The following is a 15,828-nucleotide window of genomic DNA, read 5'->3' as shown; positions in this document are numbered from 1 at the left end:
TGACTAGACAAGGAGGATGATTTAGTTTATACGTGGAACAGGGGCGTATACAGGAAGGGGGCATATAAGGGATATATTTGATTTAAACCAATTTATTATTTATCTTTAAACTTTTTTCTCTCTTTGCTTAAAAACGCCGAAAGAAGTCATTTGATAGAAATATAGCACTGTTATATTAATCTAGAATAGCGTAGAAATATAGCACTGTTATATTAATCTAGAATAGCGTAGAAATATAGCACTGTTATATTAATCTAGAATTGCGTAGAAATATAGCACTGTTATATTAATCTAGAATACAGTAGAAATTACTTGATTTGATATTTGTTAAACAATTTTTTGGGTAAGTAGATTTCTTTCATGAAAACAAACGTTGGAATTAATAGAAACAACCTGACAGCATAAATTATAACAGAACCAATCTAAGAGTATGAGTTATAACAGAACCAACCTGAGAGCATATATTGTAACAGAACCAACCAGAGAGTATGAATTATAACAGAACCAACCTGAGAGTATGAGTTATAACTTATAACAGGACCAACCTGAGAACATGAATTATAATAGAACCAACCTGAGCGCATGAATTATAAGAGAACCTGCCTGAGAGCATGAATTATAATAGAACCTACCTGAGAGCATGAATGGAATTCCAATAATTCCAAATAATAAACAGAAAATTCTCCCTCCTCTTGTCACCGCAGCAAAATTACCATATCCTAGATATATACAGAGTGTCTCTATCCTAGATATATACAGAGTGTCTCTATCCTAGATATATACAGAGTGTCTCTATCCTAGATATATACAGAGTGTCTCTATCCTAGATATATACAGAGTGTCTCTATCCTAGATATATACAGAGTGTCTATAATATTCTTAAAGGGACTAATTCTAGATAAATTATATTCTTAAAGGAACTGAGTTTAGATATTATATAATTAAAGGGACTGATTCTAGATATATAATATTCTTAAAGGGACTGATTCTAGATATAAAATATTCTTAAAGGGACTGATTCTAGATATATATAATATTCTTAAAGGGACTGATTCTAGCTATATTATATTCTTAAAGGGACTGATTCAAGATGCATAATATTCTACAAGGGACTTATTCTAGATATATATAATATTCTTAAAGGGACTGATTCCAGATATATAATATTCTTAAAGAGACTGATTTTAGATATAATATTATTGAAGTGACTGATTCTAGCTATATAATATTATTAAAGGAACTGATCCTAGATATAATATTCTGAAAGGGACTTATTCTAGATATATAATATTCTTAAAGGTAGTGTTCGCGAAAAATTAAAGGGGGCGTATGGCGAAAAATAATCGCTTTTGATCTCTAGTAATCTTACTTTTATCTGTTGCGTCTGTTAAGAGAAAATTATTAAAAATGACTTATACTGAAGAACGTTTAGTCCATACAAATTTAGAATACATACGACTCGGATCGTAAAAAAATAATTTAATTTCAAACAAATCATTCAGATATTACAACCAATAGTCATCGATTATTTTTCGACGCATTCATATGTAGTTAATAATTTATAATATTTTTTATTCGTTTTGCAATGCACTTTAAACGCTGAAATACTTGGCCGCCAGATGTCTCTGCTCTCGATGCTTTGAATGATTACTCGTGGTAGGGCAAAAAAAGTATAATTTTGTCTACAATCCCTATATATGAGTCTCTAATTTTATCTACAGTCCCTTTAAATTAGTCTCTAATTTTATGTACAGTCCCGTTAAATTAGTCTAATTTTGTCTACAGTCCCTTTAAATGAGTCTCTAGTTTTGTCTACAGTCCCTTTAAATGAGTCTCTAATTTTATCTACAGTCCCTTTAAATTAGTCTAATTTTGTCTACAGTCCCTTTAAATGAGTCTCAAATTTTGTCTACAGTCCCTTAAAATGAGTCTACAATTTTGTCTACAGTCCCTATAAATGAGTCTCTATTTTTATCTGCAGTCCCTTTAAATTAGTCTAATTTTGTCTACAGTCCCTTTAAATGAGTCTCTATTTTTATCTGCAGTCCCTTTAAATTAGTCTAATTTTGTCTACAGTCCCTTTAAATGAGTCTCTAATTTTATCTACAGTCCCTTTAAATTAGTCTAATTTTGTCTACAGTCCCTTTAAATGAGTCTCCAATTTTGTCTACAGTCCCTTTAAATGAGTTTCCAATTTTGTCTACAGTCCCTATAAATGAGTCTTCAATTTTGTCTACAGTCCCTTTACATGAGTCTCTAATTTTTCTACAGTCCCTTTAAATGAATCTCTAATTTTGTCTACAGTCCCTTTAAAAAGTCTCTAATTTTGTCTACAGTCCCTTTAATTGAGTCTAATTTTGTATACAGTTCCTTTAAATGAGCCTTATATTCACAAATCCCTGCAATTTTTAACTTGGTTCTATTAAATTGTCTAATCATTAAATTTTTTAAACTTCAAATAGTCATTTTTAAAAAATCGTTATTCTTCAGGTCGTCTTTACGGTCTCATCCTTTGATTATAACCCTGTAGTTCACAGCCCCCCCCCCCTTATTTCATTTTCCCCATGCCCCTAAGCCATGATTGAGAGCTTGTCATAGATATACAAGAATATAGATCGCTTATGTCGTCTTCACCATACCAGAGGGTTCCAGTTGAAATTGAAAATGGCAATTTAGCTATGGTACTAGCTATGACATACAGTAAATTGGATATAAAGGTTTGCGGCAAGTATATTTGTACTCTGTATTCTTGTATATCTATGGAGCTTGTGTATCTTGAAACATGCATCAAACTCTGCACATTTTTTGCACGATTTCGTCCTAAATTTGCACACTAGGTTTTATACCTCCTGAAGCCAAATCACTGTATTTGTTTATACTGCAAATCATCAGCATTTTTGCAACAACGAAGCCGAAGGAAATTTATTTAAACATTTAAAAATGTTAAAATCATTGAAAACAGATAAAATGTAGAAGGCAAGAAAAGTAAAAAACATTAACAACATTGATAACAGGAATCAAGGTAATTTTGCGTTAAATGCGTACTTAATGCACTAATTGCGTCACTCATATGTTAAAGAATAAGTTTAGCTGATAACGTCTTTGTTGATTGCGAGAATTAAGAATAGCTTTACGATGTTTTTCTAAAATAATGACAACAAATGTATCAAAATAAATTCTCACTAATTCCTAACTTTTTTTAAGCGTAAAGGTAAATCCTAGAATTTAGAACTTTTTTCTCATTTCTCCCAAGAAAATGTCCGTGGGGGGGGGGGGGCACCCTAGTTGTGCTTCTCATGTCAACTTAATTGAATGACAAAAGTTTTTTTGGTAATACAACCTAAAAGTAAGAGTATCCCACAGCGGAACTTTATCTGGGGGCGCGCACGGCAGAGAGAGATACGGACAGCCATAAGAATCTAGTAACGCGTTTGGATTCAGTTGGCTTTCTTTTTTTATAACCCTTGACATTGTAATTGCGCGTTTTCAACTGTTGCCTATGGGTATGATTGGCAAAATCTGTCATTTTTGCGTAAATGCGTTAACATTAATGGCAAAAAGTCTGTCATGGTATTCCCGTCTATAAATCCTCGTCCATCCTACCTATTGTAGTTAGTATAGTTAGAGAGAAGAAGACGGATTGTATATAGTCCCAATTGAAACTGAACTCTTTACTCACAATATCCACCCCTGAACGAACAGAAAATATAAATGTAAGAATTATATTATTTCAAATATTCAAAAAAAGATAAAGGTTAGAAAATAGCGTTAAAAAAACCTTGAAAATTTGATTGCTTATTAACCCTATTCCTGCTTTTTGTTTTTTTAGCTTTTTGGAAAACCTATGACATTTATAGGAAACAGTTTTGCAAAGAAATTTTTTCAAATTTTCCCATTTTTTGTTTTTTTCTTAATTACACATCAGGTTGTATAAAATTTTGCTGACTTTTTTGCATATTTAAAATGGAATGGTCAAGGGCTTTTAAAGAAGTTATGTTTAATAATTTTTTGGAAATATTTTGCAAACAACCTGTCAAAGGAAATTTGCACATTTTTAGTTTTTCTTGATTAAAAATCAGGTTATTTAAAATTTTGCAAAAATTTTTGCATATTTAAAATGGAATGGTCAAGGGCTTTTAAAGAAGTTATGTTTAATAATTTTTTGGAAATATTTTGCAAATATTATTACAATGTATATAAAAACTCAAAATTTTGCAAATTCGCAACTTTATTTGCAGTTTCTAAAAGTAAAGCTTAAGAGCTGTCCAATGATGTATCATTTGTTATATTTGGACATCAAACATGGGATTTAGAGAGGGAAGGGGCTAAAATTACCCCCCCCCCCGTGGGGACAGCGTTAAGCAGAAAAATATCACATGTGTTCTTGTTGAGAAATAGAGTGTCTCTCGAAACATGACAGTTAAAGGACGACTTGAAGGTCTTCTTTGATACTTTATATTTTTAATAATCATAAAATTTTCTTAGTCCCGGGAATTTCAAAATGTGGTCTGCCTTTTTTTCAGATTTCAACTTATTAAAAAAAACTGTCTGTATCAAACGGAGGAAATAAATTTTTGTATCAAGGACATTTTTAAATACTTTGCCATAATCAAAAAACCAAAAACTCTGGATAAGAATACTCTTTTTGATAAAAGTTATGATTTTTAGAGCGAGTTGTACAGTACACAAACAGATTATTCCAGGCAAAACAGTACGGTACACCAAATGAACGAGACCCTTCTAGGAAAATTCATCTGTGGTTCTGACTATATAAAATTACCTGCATCTGAAGCTTGGCTGCATATTTCTTCATATTCAGTCAACGCTGTGTCTAAATCCTAAAAAATGTCATTTTATCAAACAAAGGGAAATTGGCGTGATTTTCTTCCATCTGAAATTTGATCGATTTTTACCGCGGCATTTCTAGAAAACGCTGTGAGATTTTAATCTTTAAACTAGAACAAAAGAGGGTACATATTCAACGTGGTAGTGCACACTCCCTTTAAAGTTGGAGAGGTGTTAGTGCACACTCCCTTTAAAGTTGAAGAGGTAGTAGTGCACGCTCCCTTTAAAGTTGAAGAGGTGGTAGTGCACACTCCCTTTAAAGTTGAAGAGGTAGTAGTGCACACTCCCTTTAAAGTTAAAGAGGTGGTAGTGCACACTCCCTTTAAAGTTGAAGAGGTTGTAGTGCACACTCCCTTTAAAGTTTGAAGAGGTGCAGTAGTGCTACTNATAGTAAACCATAGTAAACCATAGTAAACCATAGTAAACCATAGTAAACCATAGTAAACCATAGTAAACCATAGTAAACCATAGTAAACCATAGTAAACCATAGTAAACCATAGTAAACCATAGTAAACCATAGTAAACCATAGTAAACCATAGTAAACCATAGTAAACCATAGTAAACCATAGTAAACCATAGTAAACCATAGTAAACCATAGTAAACAATAGTAAACCATAGTAAACCATAGTAAACCAAAGTAAACCATAGTAAACCATAGTAAACCATAGTAAACCATAGTAAACCATAGTAAACCATAGTAAACCATAGTAAACCATAGTAAACTATAGTAAAAAAGAAGAGAAGAGAAAGCAGTAAAAGAAAAAAGAAATTGTGAAATGGGAGAAAAGTTTTGAATTGGAAAAATTGGTAAAATGAAAAAATTTGTGATATTGAAATTAATTATGGATAAAGAAAAATTTGCGAAAAAATAGTGAAATGAGAAAATTTGTGAAATGGAAAAAATAGTGAAATGATAAAATTTGTGAAATGGAAAAAAATAGTGAAATGAGAAAATAAGTGAAATGGAAAAAATAGTGAAATGAGAAAATTGGTGAAATGGAAAAAAAATAGTTAAATGAGAAAATTGGTGAAATGGAAAAAAAATAGTTAAATGATAAAATTTGTGAAATGGAAAAAATATTGAAATGAGAAAATTTGTGAAATGGAAAAAAATAGTGAAATGAGAAAATTGGTGAACTGGAAAAATATAGTGAAATGAGAAAATTTGTGAAATGGAAAAAATTGTGTGTGAAGAGTAAAACTAAAAGAGAAGGATACAATTATAAGTTCTAAAAGAAGATCAATTAGGAGGATTGCTAAAATAAAAAAAAACTCCTTTCTTTGTTTTTTCAAATTTTTACCAAACATGCCCCCCCCCCTCCCCCCATCCTCCCGAAAAAGACAAAAATGAACTTGTAGAAAAATCTCGAATCCCTTTTTCATAAGAATAAAAAGTTTAAATTAAGTTATATTGAAAACGATATCGAGCGCGAAAGAGGGAGTTTATGAGGGGGGGGAATATGGAACTTATGAGGGGGGCCCATCCCCCCCGCCCCCCAATGTTTATCCTACCTGAAAGGATTGATCTGTTTTATCTGAAGTTATGTTCTGAAGAGCTGACAGAAATAAAACTCGTTTTGTGATTAACAACGCCTTCCAAGCAAACAAAAACATTAAACATAAGAAACTAACTAATAATAATTATTTCACATTATTTTTAGAGTTTTCTAATAGTTATTTATATATATAAAGTAGTAATCTCTGAATGTTTGTCTGTTTGACCGATTTGCCTTAAGTTTTGATTTTGGAAAGAATGGTTTGACTATAGTAGGGAAAACTTCAAGAAAAGCTGGGTTCTCAAGCTTGTATATTATGTTCTACTGTGTTTAAATGTGTAAAGAGGTCAGATCTTTTAAGTGAAATAACCCACCGGTGTGGAATTTGGAACTCATGACAATTGTTCTAAATCCCTTTTACCAATTCTGACATGCACTATTCATTACAAAATCAAAGAATTATTTATGTTCAACAAAAATCGCTCATATTCTACAAAAAATGCTCATATTCCACAAAAATTGTTTATATTCTACAAAAAAATTGCTTATATTCTACAAAATTGTTTATATTCTACAAAAAATTGCTTATATTATACAAAAAAATGCTTATACTCTACAAAAATTGTTTATATTCTACAAAAAATTGCTTATATTCTACAACAAAAAATGGTCATATTCTACAAAAAATTGTTTAATTTTACAAAAAATTGCTATATTCAGCAAAAAATTGCTTATGATCAACAAAAAATTGCTTATATTCCACAAAAAATTGCTTATGATATACCAAAATTGCTCATATACTAAAAAATGGCTTATATTCCACTAAAAGCTTATATTCCATTAACAGCTTATATTCCACAAAAAGCTTATATTCCACAAAAAGCTTATATTCCAAAAAAGCTTATATTCCACACAAAAATGGTTATATTCCACAAAAATTGCTTACATTATGCAAAAATTGCTGATGTTCCACAAAAAATTGCTTATATTCTAAAAAAGATTGCTTATATTCCACAAAAAAATTGCTTATATTCTAAAAAAATTTGATTATATTCTTCAAAAAGTTGCTAATTCTACAAAAAAAAAACATGCTTATAGTCTACAAAAAATTGTTTAAATTCTACAAAAAATTGTCATCTAAATTTTGCTGCCAATTAAGCAATTTTTTTTATTTCGTAATATAGAGTGTGTGTTCCGCCAACTGGATGTTCAAAAGGAATTATCTTAATCCTTCAAGAAAAGATAAACTATGCTAAATCCCGGGAATCACAAAAGTTTTGATCTCTGTAAACCCTCTCTGTAAAGTTTGAGGACAAATTTTTTCATTTTGGACCAATTTAAGATGAACTTTTTGGAGCTTAGTGATATTTTGAAACTCTACAGATAAATGACAAAAAAAGTTTATCAATCTTGTTTCATACTGCTGACTTTTGAATTCTCTTAGAAATGAGAAAAATGCATGACATTATTTTTGCTCATTTTTTATTGTTTTTTTTTTGTTTTTACTCTCCTGATATGTTTCAAGCGTGTCTCTCTCATAAGGATGCTCTATAGTCTGAAATATCTGAAAAAAAATTATTTTTTAAATTGTAAACTTTTTTAATTTCTTTTAGATCTTTTTAGATTTTCTTAATTTTTCATTATTAAGATATTTCCTCCTTCCCCCAGGCCAGCCAGAGTTTCATTAAAGAGATTTTAATTGTTCAAACACAGTTAAAATATACTTCTTAAAAACTATTGAAAACTTTTAGATATTTTATTCGCCTTAAATTGTTCATTTTTTCCCGGAAATGTCTCCGTTAGATAAATTTAAAAAAGGAAAGAATAAACTAAATATACAAAAAATAAAGTCACAATAAAAAACATGACATTTAACAGTATTTCTTTTGCTTTACATCACTGTACATCATTCAGTTCAAGCTATACATAGGGATGTTAGTGTTTTTAATTTTTTCGTTATGAAAACAACGACGAAAAGATCGTTTTAAAAAGATTGTCGTTTCGTTAACGACGACCATTCGTTAACGATCGACGACGATCCTTCGTTCAAAATCGTTAAAGATCGTTAACGAAGAGAGGAGGAGAGAGGAAACCATCATTGAGTAGTATTAAAGAAAATATCAAGAAGTTTTAGCTCCCCCGCGACTTTTTAACGTCATGTAAGACAACATTCGATAAAATTGCATGTAAATGTTTGTTTAAAACGATCGTTTTTTTTAAAAAATACCGTTTGCTGTTTCGTTAAAGATAGTTAACGACACCCTTCGTTTACGATCGTTAACATATTTATCAATGACAATTATTTTTTAAAACCGATCGTTTTTTAAAAAACAATTGTATAAAATATGGCCACTAATTGTTTTTATAAAAACGATCGAAAAACGAAACAAAACATGATTTTTTTCAAAAACGATTAACAACCCTAGCTGTACAGTACAATTACAGACTATTAAATGCAAATGACATGGGAATTATTATTGCATAAATTTTAAACTTTCTTCACACTAATCTAAGCTAAAGGAGCTAGGTCATATTGGCCTATGATAGACCAGTGGCCGAAGTTAAAGAATTTTAGCGGCGGTTTAAATTTAAGCCGCGGTTTAAATATGGTTGGTGCCACTTAAAATTGTATCAAATAATTCAAGATTTAAGCCGGTGCTTAATTTAAACCGGGTTTTGGCGGATTTAAACCGCGGCTCAAATTCTTTAAATTCCATCTCAGGTATTGTAAAAAGATGAAACCTAACTGGTACAGCCTGTCTTACCTTTGCTCCTATCGCTGTATAAACGACTATACCAACGTATAATCCCACGTGTGAAGCTAGAGATTTAAACTTGTTTACAGCTTCCGGCGCTTTCAGTGTGTAAATACCCTGAGCCAAACCAAATATATAAAGTTACACCGTCGTCATTTTGTTTTCCCAATTTTTTTCAGATAAATCTTAATTAATTAATTAATTTCATTTCCCCATTCAGAATTTGTGTATGAAGTGGCAATGATAAGAACTTTTAATTCAGAGCAAATAAATGCTTCATCAGGTGAAAACAGCTGCCAAATATTTTCGCCAACTCTCATTGGCCGAGAGCAGAATTTCTATGGCTTCTGATTGGTCAGAGATATCTCTAAAGAAATTTACTTAACCCGTCGGGCTGCAAAGATACTGATTAACATGTTTTCTTAAGGATTTAACAACACAATAATTTCGACCTAAAACCGCTCCAAAAAAAAATTGGAAGATTGTAAAATTGTAACACTATACTTAAATTGAGAAATCCGTCCTTAACAATCTCTAAAATGTTTATCTTGTAAAACCTTTAATGAAAAAGTATAAAAGCTTGCTTGGACAATTATCCCAACATTATTCAATTTATAAGAATGTTCCTGCTTTAGTTTTCCTTTCTCAAGTTTCAACTTTGAAATGGATAAATTATACAGATTTGGTTGTTCCTTAGAAAATACGCTTTGTATAATTCCGGCCATCTTTCTTCATTTCACCATCTGAAAATATAAATTTTATTTGAAATCCTCTTTATATCAAGATTTCAACAAAAGGGAATCGAAAAAAAAGAATATAACAATATATATAATAATTATTCATTAATTTCTTTTGATCACCCAATTTTGTTGTCTGCTTTCTTTTGTCTATTCATTTTGACAGAAAAAAATGGACTGATATAGATTTATATATGTATATATATAAGATAGATAGATATAACGATAGATAGATGGATAGATAGATAGATAGATAGATAGATAGATAGATAGATAGATAGATAGATATAGATAAAGATGCAGATAATATTAATGGTCCTAATGATAACCTTCATTAGGCTTTGTTTGGATTGGTCTGGTTTTGATTTCTCTAATTAAATTAAATTTGGTAAATTATGAATTGGCTCACAATTCAAAACATACATAAAATACATAAAATACACAAAAATACACAAAGTACACAAAAATACAGAAAAATACCCAAACAAAAACACATACAAATTCTTTATGAATGTATTAAAGGTAAAGAAAGTGGGTCACATTACTCCAAAAATGTTCTATATAATGGTGTCCAAAAATGATTTCTAGTTTTAAAAAATGGCGCGCGCGGTATTTTTTTCCATTTCACTACATACTGTGAGTAATTCCTGAAAATTTTAGGTTGAAACCTCTTCAATTCTAGGAGATAATCGCCTCCAAAAGTGCTTAAGAAAGTAAAAAAAAAATTTACAGAAATTATGATATTACACATCAATTTCTTCGTTTATCATATTTCATCTTTCTGGAAAATTACGAAGCAAATGATATATGACATGATAAATTCAAGAAAAAAAATATTTTGGAACTGTGTAGATCTTTTTCAAACTTTAGCAGTGATTATATCCTAAAGTTTTAGAGCTAAAAATTTAGATTAGTTCACACGGTACACAAAGCTTCTGCGCGCAACTATAATGTTCAAAAATCGATCAACCGTGGAGTGTTTATGCATTTTATAATTTTTTAATATATATACGAATATTATTTTTGTAATTTTAACATTTACTTTTAAACATCTAAGAATTATGTAATTCCTTTTTCTAGCCTAAACTTGTCATTAAATAAGAGGGTATAAAGTAGTAATAGAATATTATCACGATCTAAATATAAACCTTGTTTTCTCATCCCTTTATTCAGCTATTTTTCAAGAAACAATCCCCCCCCCCCTTCAATTGTTGGGGAAATTGGCCAGGGAATTATGAGGTGAGGGGAATATAAATCCCCCCAGGCAATATCGTGATTGTCAACAACTTGTTACACTCCCTTCAAACTTTATTCAATAAAAAGAGTTCTCAACATAATTTTGGACAACTTGTTGTTATTAAACAAACACAACAAGAAAAATATGCATTGCAAATGGCTTTCATTTGCCCTGAGAAAGACAAAGTCAATGGCAAATATTTGACGTATTCGAAGTCCTAGAATTGTGGTATTTTTGCAAGAAAAGTACTTGAAAAAGTCTGAATTTAATTCCTTTCTAGATCACGGTGGACTAAGCCAGTGGGGTCGGTCAAATAGGCCTAGGATTAGGCCGGGTACTGTAAAAAGTCTGAACGCTCCATGGGAGTTGTCATAGTTAGCCCTCCGACGGGACTATGCCAAGAAAATTGACCCCTGTCGTATGTTAGTCTGGTTAGGGCGACGTACTGTACAGAATATGGAACCGGGCTACCATAGGATCGGGTCAGTACACGCTGTTATCTGGCAGGCCGGTACAAACTGGGCAGGTCCTGTTCGAATTCAAATTTACTACGGGCCAGAGTGAGATTGGTATAAACAGTAAAGTATTTTCTAAACGCCTAAAAATACCAATTTTCTACTTTTAAAAGAAAAAATTACCAAAAAGCAGTCTACAATAAAAATATGCTACTTTACGTTGCATATAATTTAAATAAAAATTTTCTCATATCAATCAAAGAAAATGCCCAAAAAAAGCATAAAATATGTTATTGTTACCGAAAATAACATTTAACCAGGAAACATTTAGGATACTATTCAATAGTTTTTATTTATACTATAGGGTGTAATAGGGGGGGGGGACTAGGGGGGCTCAAATCCCCTAAAGCTATGATTGTCAAAGGGGGTACAAAGTGCCCTGGAATCCTAGTATTTTAAATATCCCAACATTATTCAATTTATAAGAATGTTCCTGCTTTAGTTTTCCTTTCTCAAGTTTCAACTTTGAAATGGATAAATCCCAATGTTTATCCTACCTGAAAGGATTGATCTGTTTTATCTGAAGTTATGTTCTGAAGAGCTGACAGAAATAAAACTCGTTTTGTGATTAACAATGGGCTCAAATCCCCTAAAGCTATGATTGTCAAAGGGGGTACAAAGTGCCCTGGAATCCTAGTATTTTAAATATAAAAAATAATTTCATTTCTTACAAATTAGTCAACAACTTAATCTTAACACATGCTGAACCAAAATCATAACATCCATCATAATGAACAAATACCGTATTGAACAAGTACTCCTCTGAACGTCTATTCCTCTGAACAGCGGAACAGTATTGAACTGTTAAATCTCTGGATTTAAAGAATGAAAATAAATCTAGAAAAGTTTAAAGAATATTTCAGAAACAGATTCAGAATTTATTCTTTACAGATTAGATTTGGACAAACACACACAAATGCATAAAAACAAACAATCCCACAGCTACGCCAAGTGACCTATCCATAGAGAATAGAATAAATATTAGAGGGGTATTTAAAGAATTTCTCGGTATGAATTTTTTCAGTCCCTTTCAGCCTGAAAGGGAGTTCAAAGTGTACAAATCATGTAAATGTTCACAAATTATATGCAGTAGAGTTCATTAATACAGTATGTTCCCTAGACTATTCATTTCAATTTCGAATTTTTTAAAGCTGTTGAATAAACTTTATAATGAATTAGGTGAATAAAAAACATCATTTGATTTATAGTTATAACGGAAAATCATCGTTTGTAAAGTGAAAGACATAAAGTCTATGTGAAATGATCATTGGTAAATTATGAAACCAGCCTATTTCATAATTTGGTTTTGTTTTAACATTAATTTTAGATTTTCTATAAAATTATGTTCCAGGGCCCAAAAGGTTATATAGCATAAATATGTGAAGTACACCTGCAGTATGGAAACAGTACAACAAAATGGCCGTTTTACACTTTTTTCTAGTAAATTCCACTCTAATATATATTCTATTCTCTTTGGAACTATCCCCGTTCTTTTTTCTCTTCAGGATAAATTTTCCTCCACTTTTTTTATTTGCTGAAACATATTAATATTTGTAAACCAAAATTGTCCTTATTTACAAATGTTTTCCATGAAAAAAAAACTCAACAGAGCAAAATAAATTTTAAAACTCTGAAATTTGTCAATTTTTTAAGCCCAGTACTTTGCAGTACATTGTAGTACCCTGTACCCTGAAGCACTCTGTATACCCTGTTTCCATCACTTTCCATAAAAAGATTTGGGAATTACAAATTGGTGTTTTTGCCATTCCTCCCTCCAATGAATCATCAGCTGTTTAGTTTTAAGCCATCAACGGAACCTCTTTTATACTGTTTTACACAAATGAAAATAATGCAAAACTAGAGTAAAGTGCAACCCAGAAAAGCTTCTATATAAGTTCTAAATATTTTTGATCAAAATAATGTTTGGTTTGGCAACTTTTTTCTGCAGAATCTTTCCTACTTTCTGAAAGGTTTCACATCGCTATGTATAAGGATATCTACTCGATATAAAGCAATATTTATTAATACTTATTTTAACTCAAACTCTTAACTAAATGAATATAGAAAAAATATGCCGGTTTAAGAAAGTTTTAGATAGATATTTGCAATCATCCAGAACAAACAGTTTTATCAAAATTAAACTTTTTTAGGTTTATTGGACGTTTTCAAAAAAATGCAAAAAATCATTTCTGACACCCCTAGGCTTAGTACGTCAATATAATTCATCAAAACCATACTGCAGTCCTTCAATTATTATACAGGGAAATTTTCATCTTTCTAAACATCCCAACGAATGATTTGACAGGTTCTTTATTAAATACTTCTATTTCATAAAATAAAATCTTCACAAGTTTTGCAATTCATCTTCTTCAATTTAAAGTTACAATAATGGCCGACCACATATTTGAATTCAGTTGTTTAACTTGAATACTGCAATAGCCGCAAGTCCATGACAAAAATCGGTCAAAAAATTTCCATTATTATTATAGACACCCTGTATAACATATGATGTTAATTTGCCGCTTATTTAATACATTAAAAGAACTCTGATTGAATATCTAATCATATCAAATATTTAAGTTTTTCTCCATGGATATTTATACTTTATAAAAAATATTTTCAAGAATGGGGTCCCCCACTATCAATTAAAATAAAGAATACAATTAAAATAAAAATTTTTTTTACATTTTTATATTTTACCTATTTTGTCCGTCATGAAATTCCACACTAATCCCTATTATACCCTAATCATTCTTTTCACAAAGTAAACTTTCTTATTTCCCTTTTACAGAAAAAATAACAAGTTTTTGCTCGAAATTCAGCAAAATTCCAGCATTGAAAACACCGCAAAAACAAGAACTGGGTAGGGAGGGGAGTTGAAACAAATAAAACAGCGGGAAAATAAACGATATGGGGGAAATGGGTGGGGAAATTGAACTTCATGTGAAAATGCTGCAATTTCAGCTAATTGTGCAGCCGCAAAAGGTAAAAATTCTTTCTCAGATTATTTTTCTTGAAGCGGGAATTTAATCACAAACTTGCCTTGGCTGTTTTCAACAAAAGTTTATTACTCGCTTCACCAAACTTAAAGATTTTCTGACTCGAATTTGCCGCTAAAAATCCGTAGAAAAAATGGCATAAATGTGCAATTGAGATTTGTTGTTTTGATGCTTTTAAAGGGAGTGCTCGCGAAAAATGAAAGAGGGGGTATAGGCTTAATGCGATAAAAAGCGCTTTTGATCACTACTAATCTTACTTCTATCTGTTGCGTCTATAATGAGAAAATTGTTAAAAACGACTAATACCATCGAGATATTAGTATTAGATGTACTTAGGATTAAACCCACTGTACTCTATGATACCAACTCAGTCATAAGGAAACATTTTTCGACAAAATTCACTGTACAGTATAAACCTAGCCAGGCAAAATTAGGAGAGTTATGCCCGCCCCCTGACTAATACCGAAGAACTTTTAGACGCAACAAATAAAAATAAGATTAGTAGCTATCAAAAGCGCTCTTTTATCGCATTAAGCCAATACCCCCTTTCATTTTTCGCGAACACTCCCTTTAATTAAGAACATGGATTATTCATTCCTCNATGGGATTTAAGGGGGGTCAAATTCCCCCCCCCCCCCAGCGGGAATAGGGTTTTCTCGTTTTTGCTGAAAATTAAAAATTATCTCAAAACTCTGTAATTTCAAATTTTCTAAAATATTTGTAAAATTGTTAAAATGCCTAAACGTTGAAATGTTAAAATGTCGAGTAGCTTCAAGTTTAATCTTTTAATAATATCCTTCATTGAACATCAATTATTGAGGTTGAGGGGTGATGTGGAGGGTGGGTATTGAACATATAAAGCTTTCAGTGCGCTTCGCGCCCATCTTCTATTTCAATTTTTAATTGTGGCTTTATCTGTGAGTATCTTTTCAAGTTGTACAATAGAAAACAATAACAAAAAAGTTTGCAGATTATCTATTCTTTTTTGTGCATTTTCAAAATTTAACAAAAATAAAAACTATTGGACACAAATTTTGGTAAATTAAGGCTTCATAAACCTTCGCTGGGGTCATGTGAGGTCCCACACAAAATTTGGGTCTGATGGTTTTTTTTTTATCTGTCAGCATTTATTTCACAAAGGTAGGGAATAGAGTGCCATTCTAGAGTGATACATATAACATAGTTTTTATACTAAAGTAATCACAATTGCATTTGCGCACACATATAAAGAATAAAAACT

The 15,828-nt window shown here is 31.1% G+C and overlaps 1 protein-coding gene across 3 annotated transcripts in view; it reads right to left on the bottom strand.

The window, feature by feature from the left end:
- The window catches only part of LOC111714609 (potassium channel subfamily K member 18), a 33,068-nt gene extending 23,221 nt beyond the window's left edge, over positions 1-9,847 (bottom strand). For all 3 annotated transcript variants that reach the window (XM_023489750.1, XM_023489749.1, XM_023489751.1), the window contains exons 1-7: positions 9,793-9,847; positions 9,110-9,217; positions 7,855-7,908; positions 6,361-6,441; positions 4,781-4,838; positions 3,604-3,690; positions 633-719 (exon numbers count right to left, since the gene is read on the bottom strand). In XM_023489750.1, coding sequence (XP_023345518.1) covers positions 633-719; positions 3,604-3,690; positions 4,781-4,838; positions 6,361-6,441; positions 7,855-7,908; positions 9,110-9,217; positions 9,793-9,825 — 508 coding nt within the window. In that variant the 5' untranslated portion in view covers positions 9,826-9,847. The remainder of the gene's footprint in view (positions 1-632; positions 720-3,603; positions 3,691-4,780; positions 4,839-6,360; positions 6,442-7,854; positions 7,909-9,109; positions 9,218-9,792) is intronic.
- Between the last annotated feature and the right edge of the window lie 5,981 nt (positions 9,848-15,828).

This window comes from Eurytemora carolleeae, unplaced genomic scaffold (assembly GCF_000591075.1).
Source record: "Eurytemora carolleeae unplaced genomic scaffold, Eaff_2.0 scaffold1290, whole genome shotgun sequence".
Lineage (NCBI taxonomy): Eukaryota > Metazoa > Arthropoda > Copepoda > Calanoida > Temoridae > Eurytemora > Eurytemora carolleeae.
The sequence above is the reverse complement of the archived record's forward strand: the minus strand, read 5'-3'. Positions and strand labels throughout refer to the sequence as shown.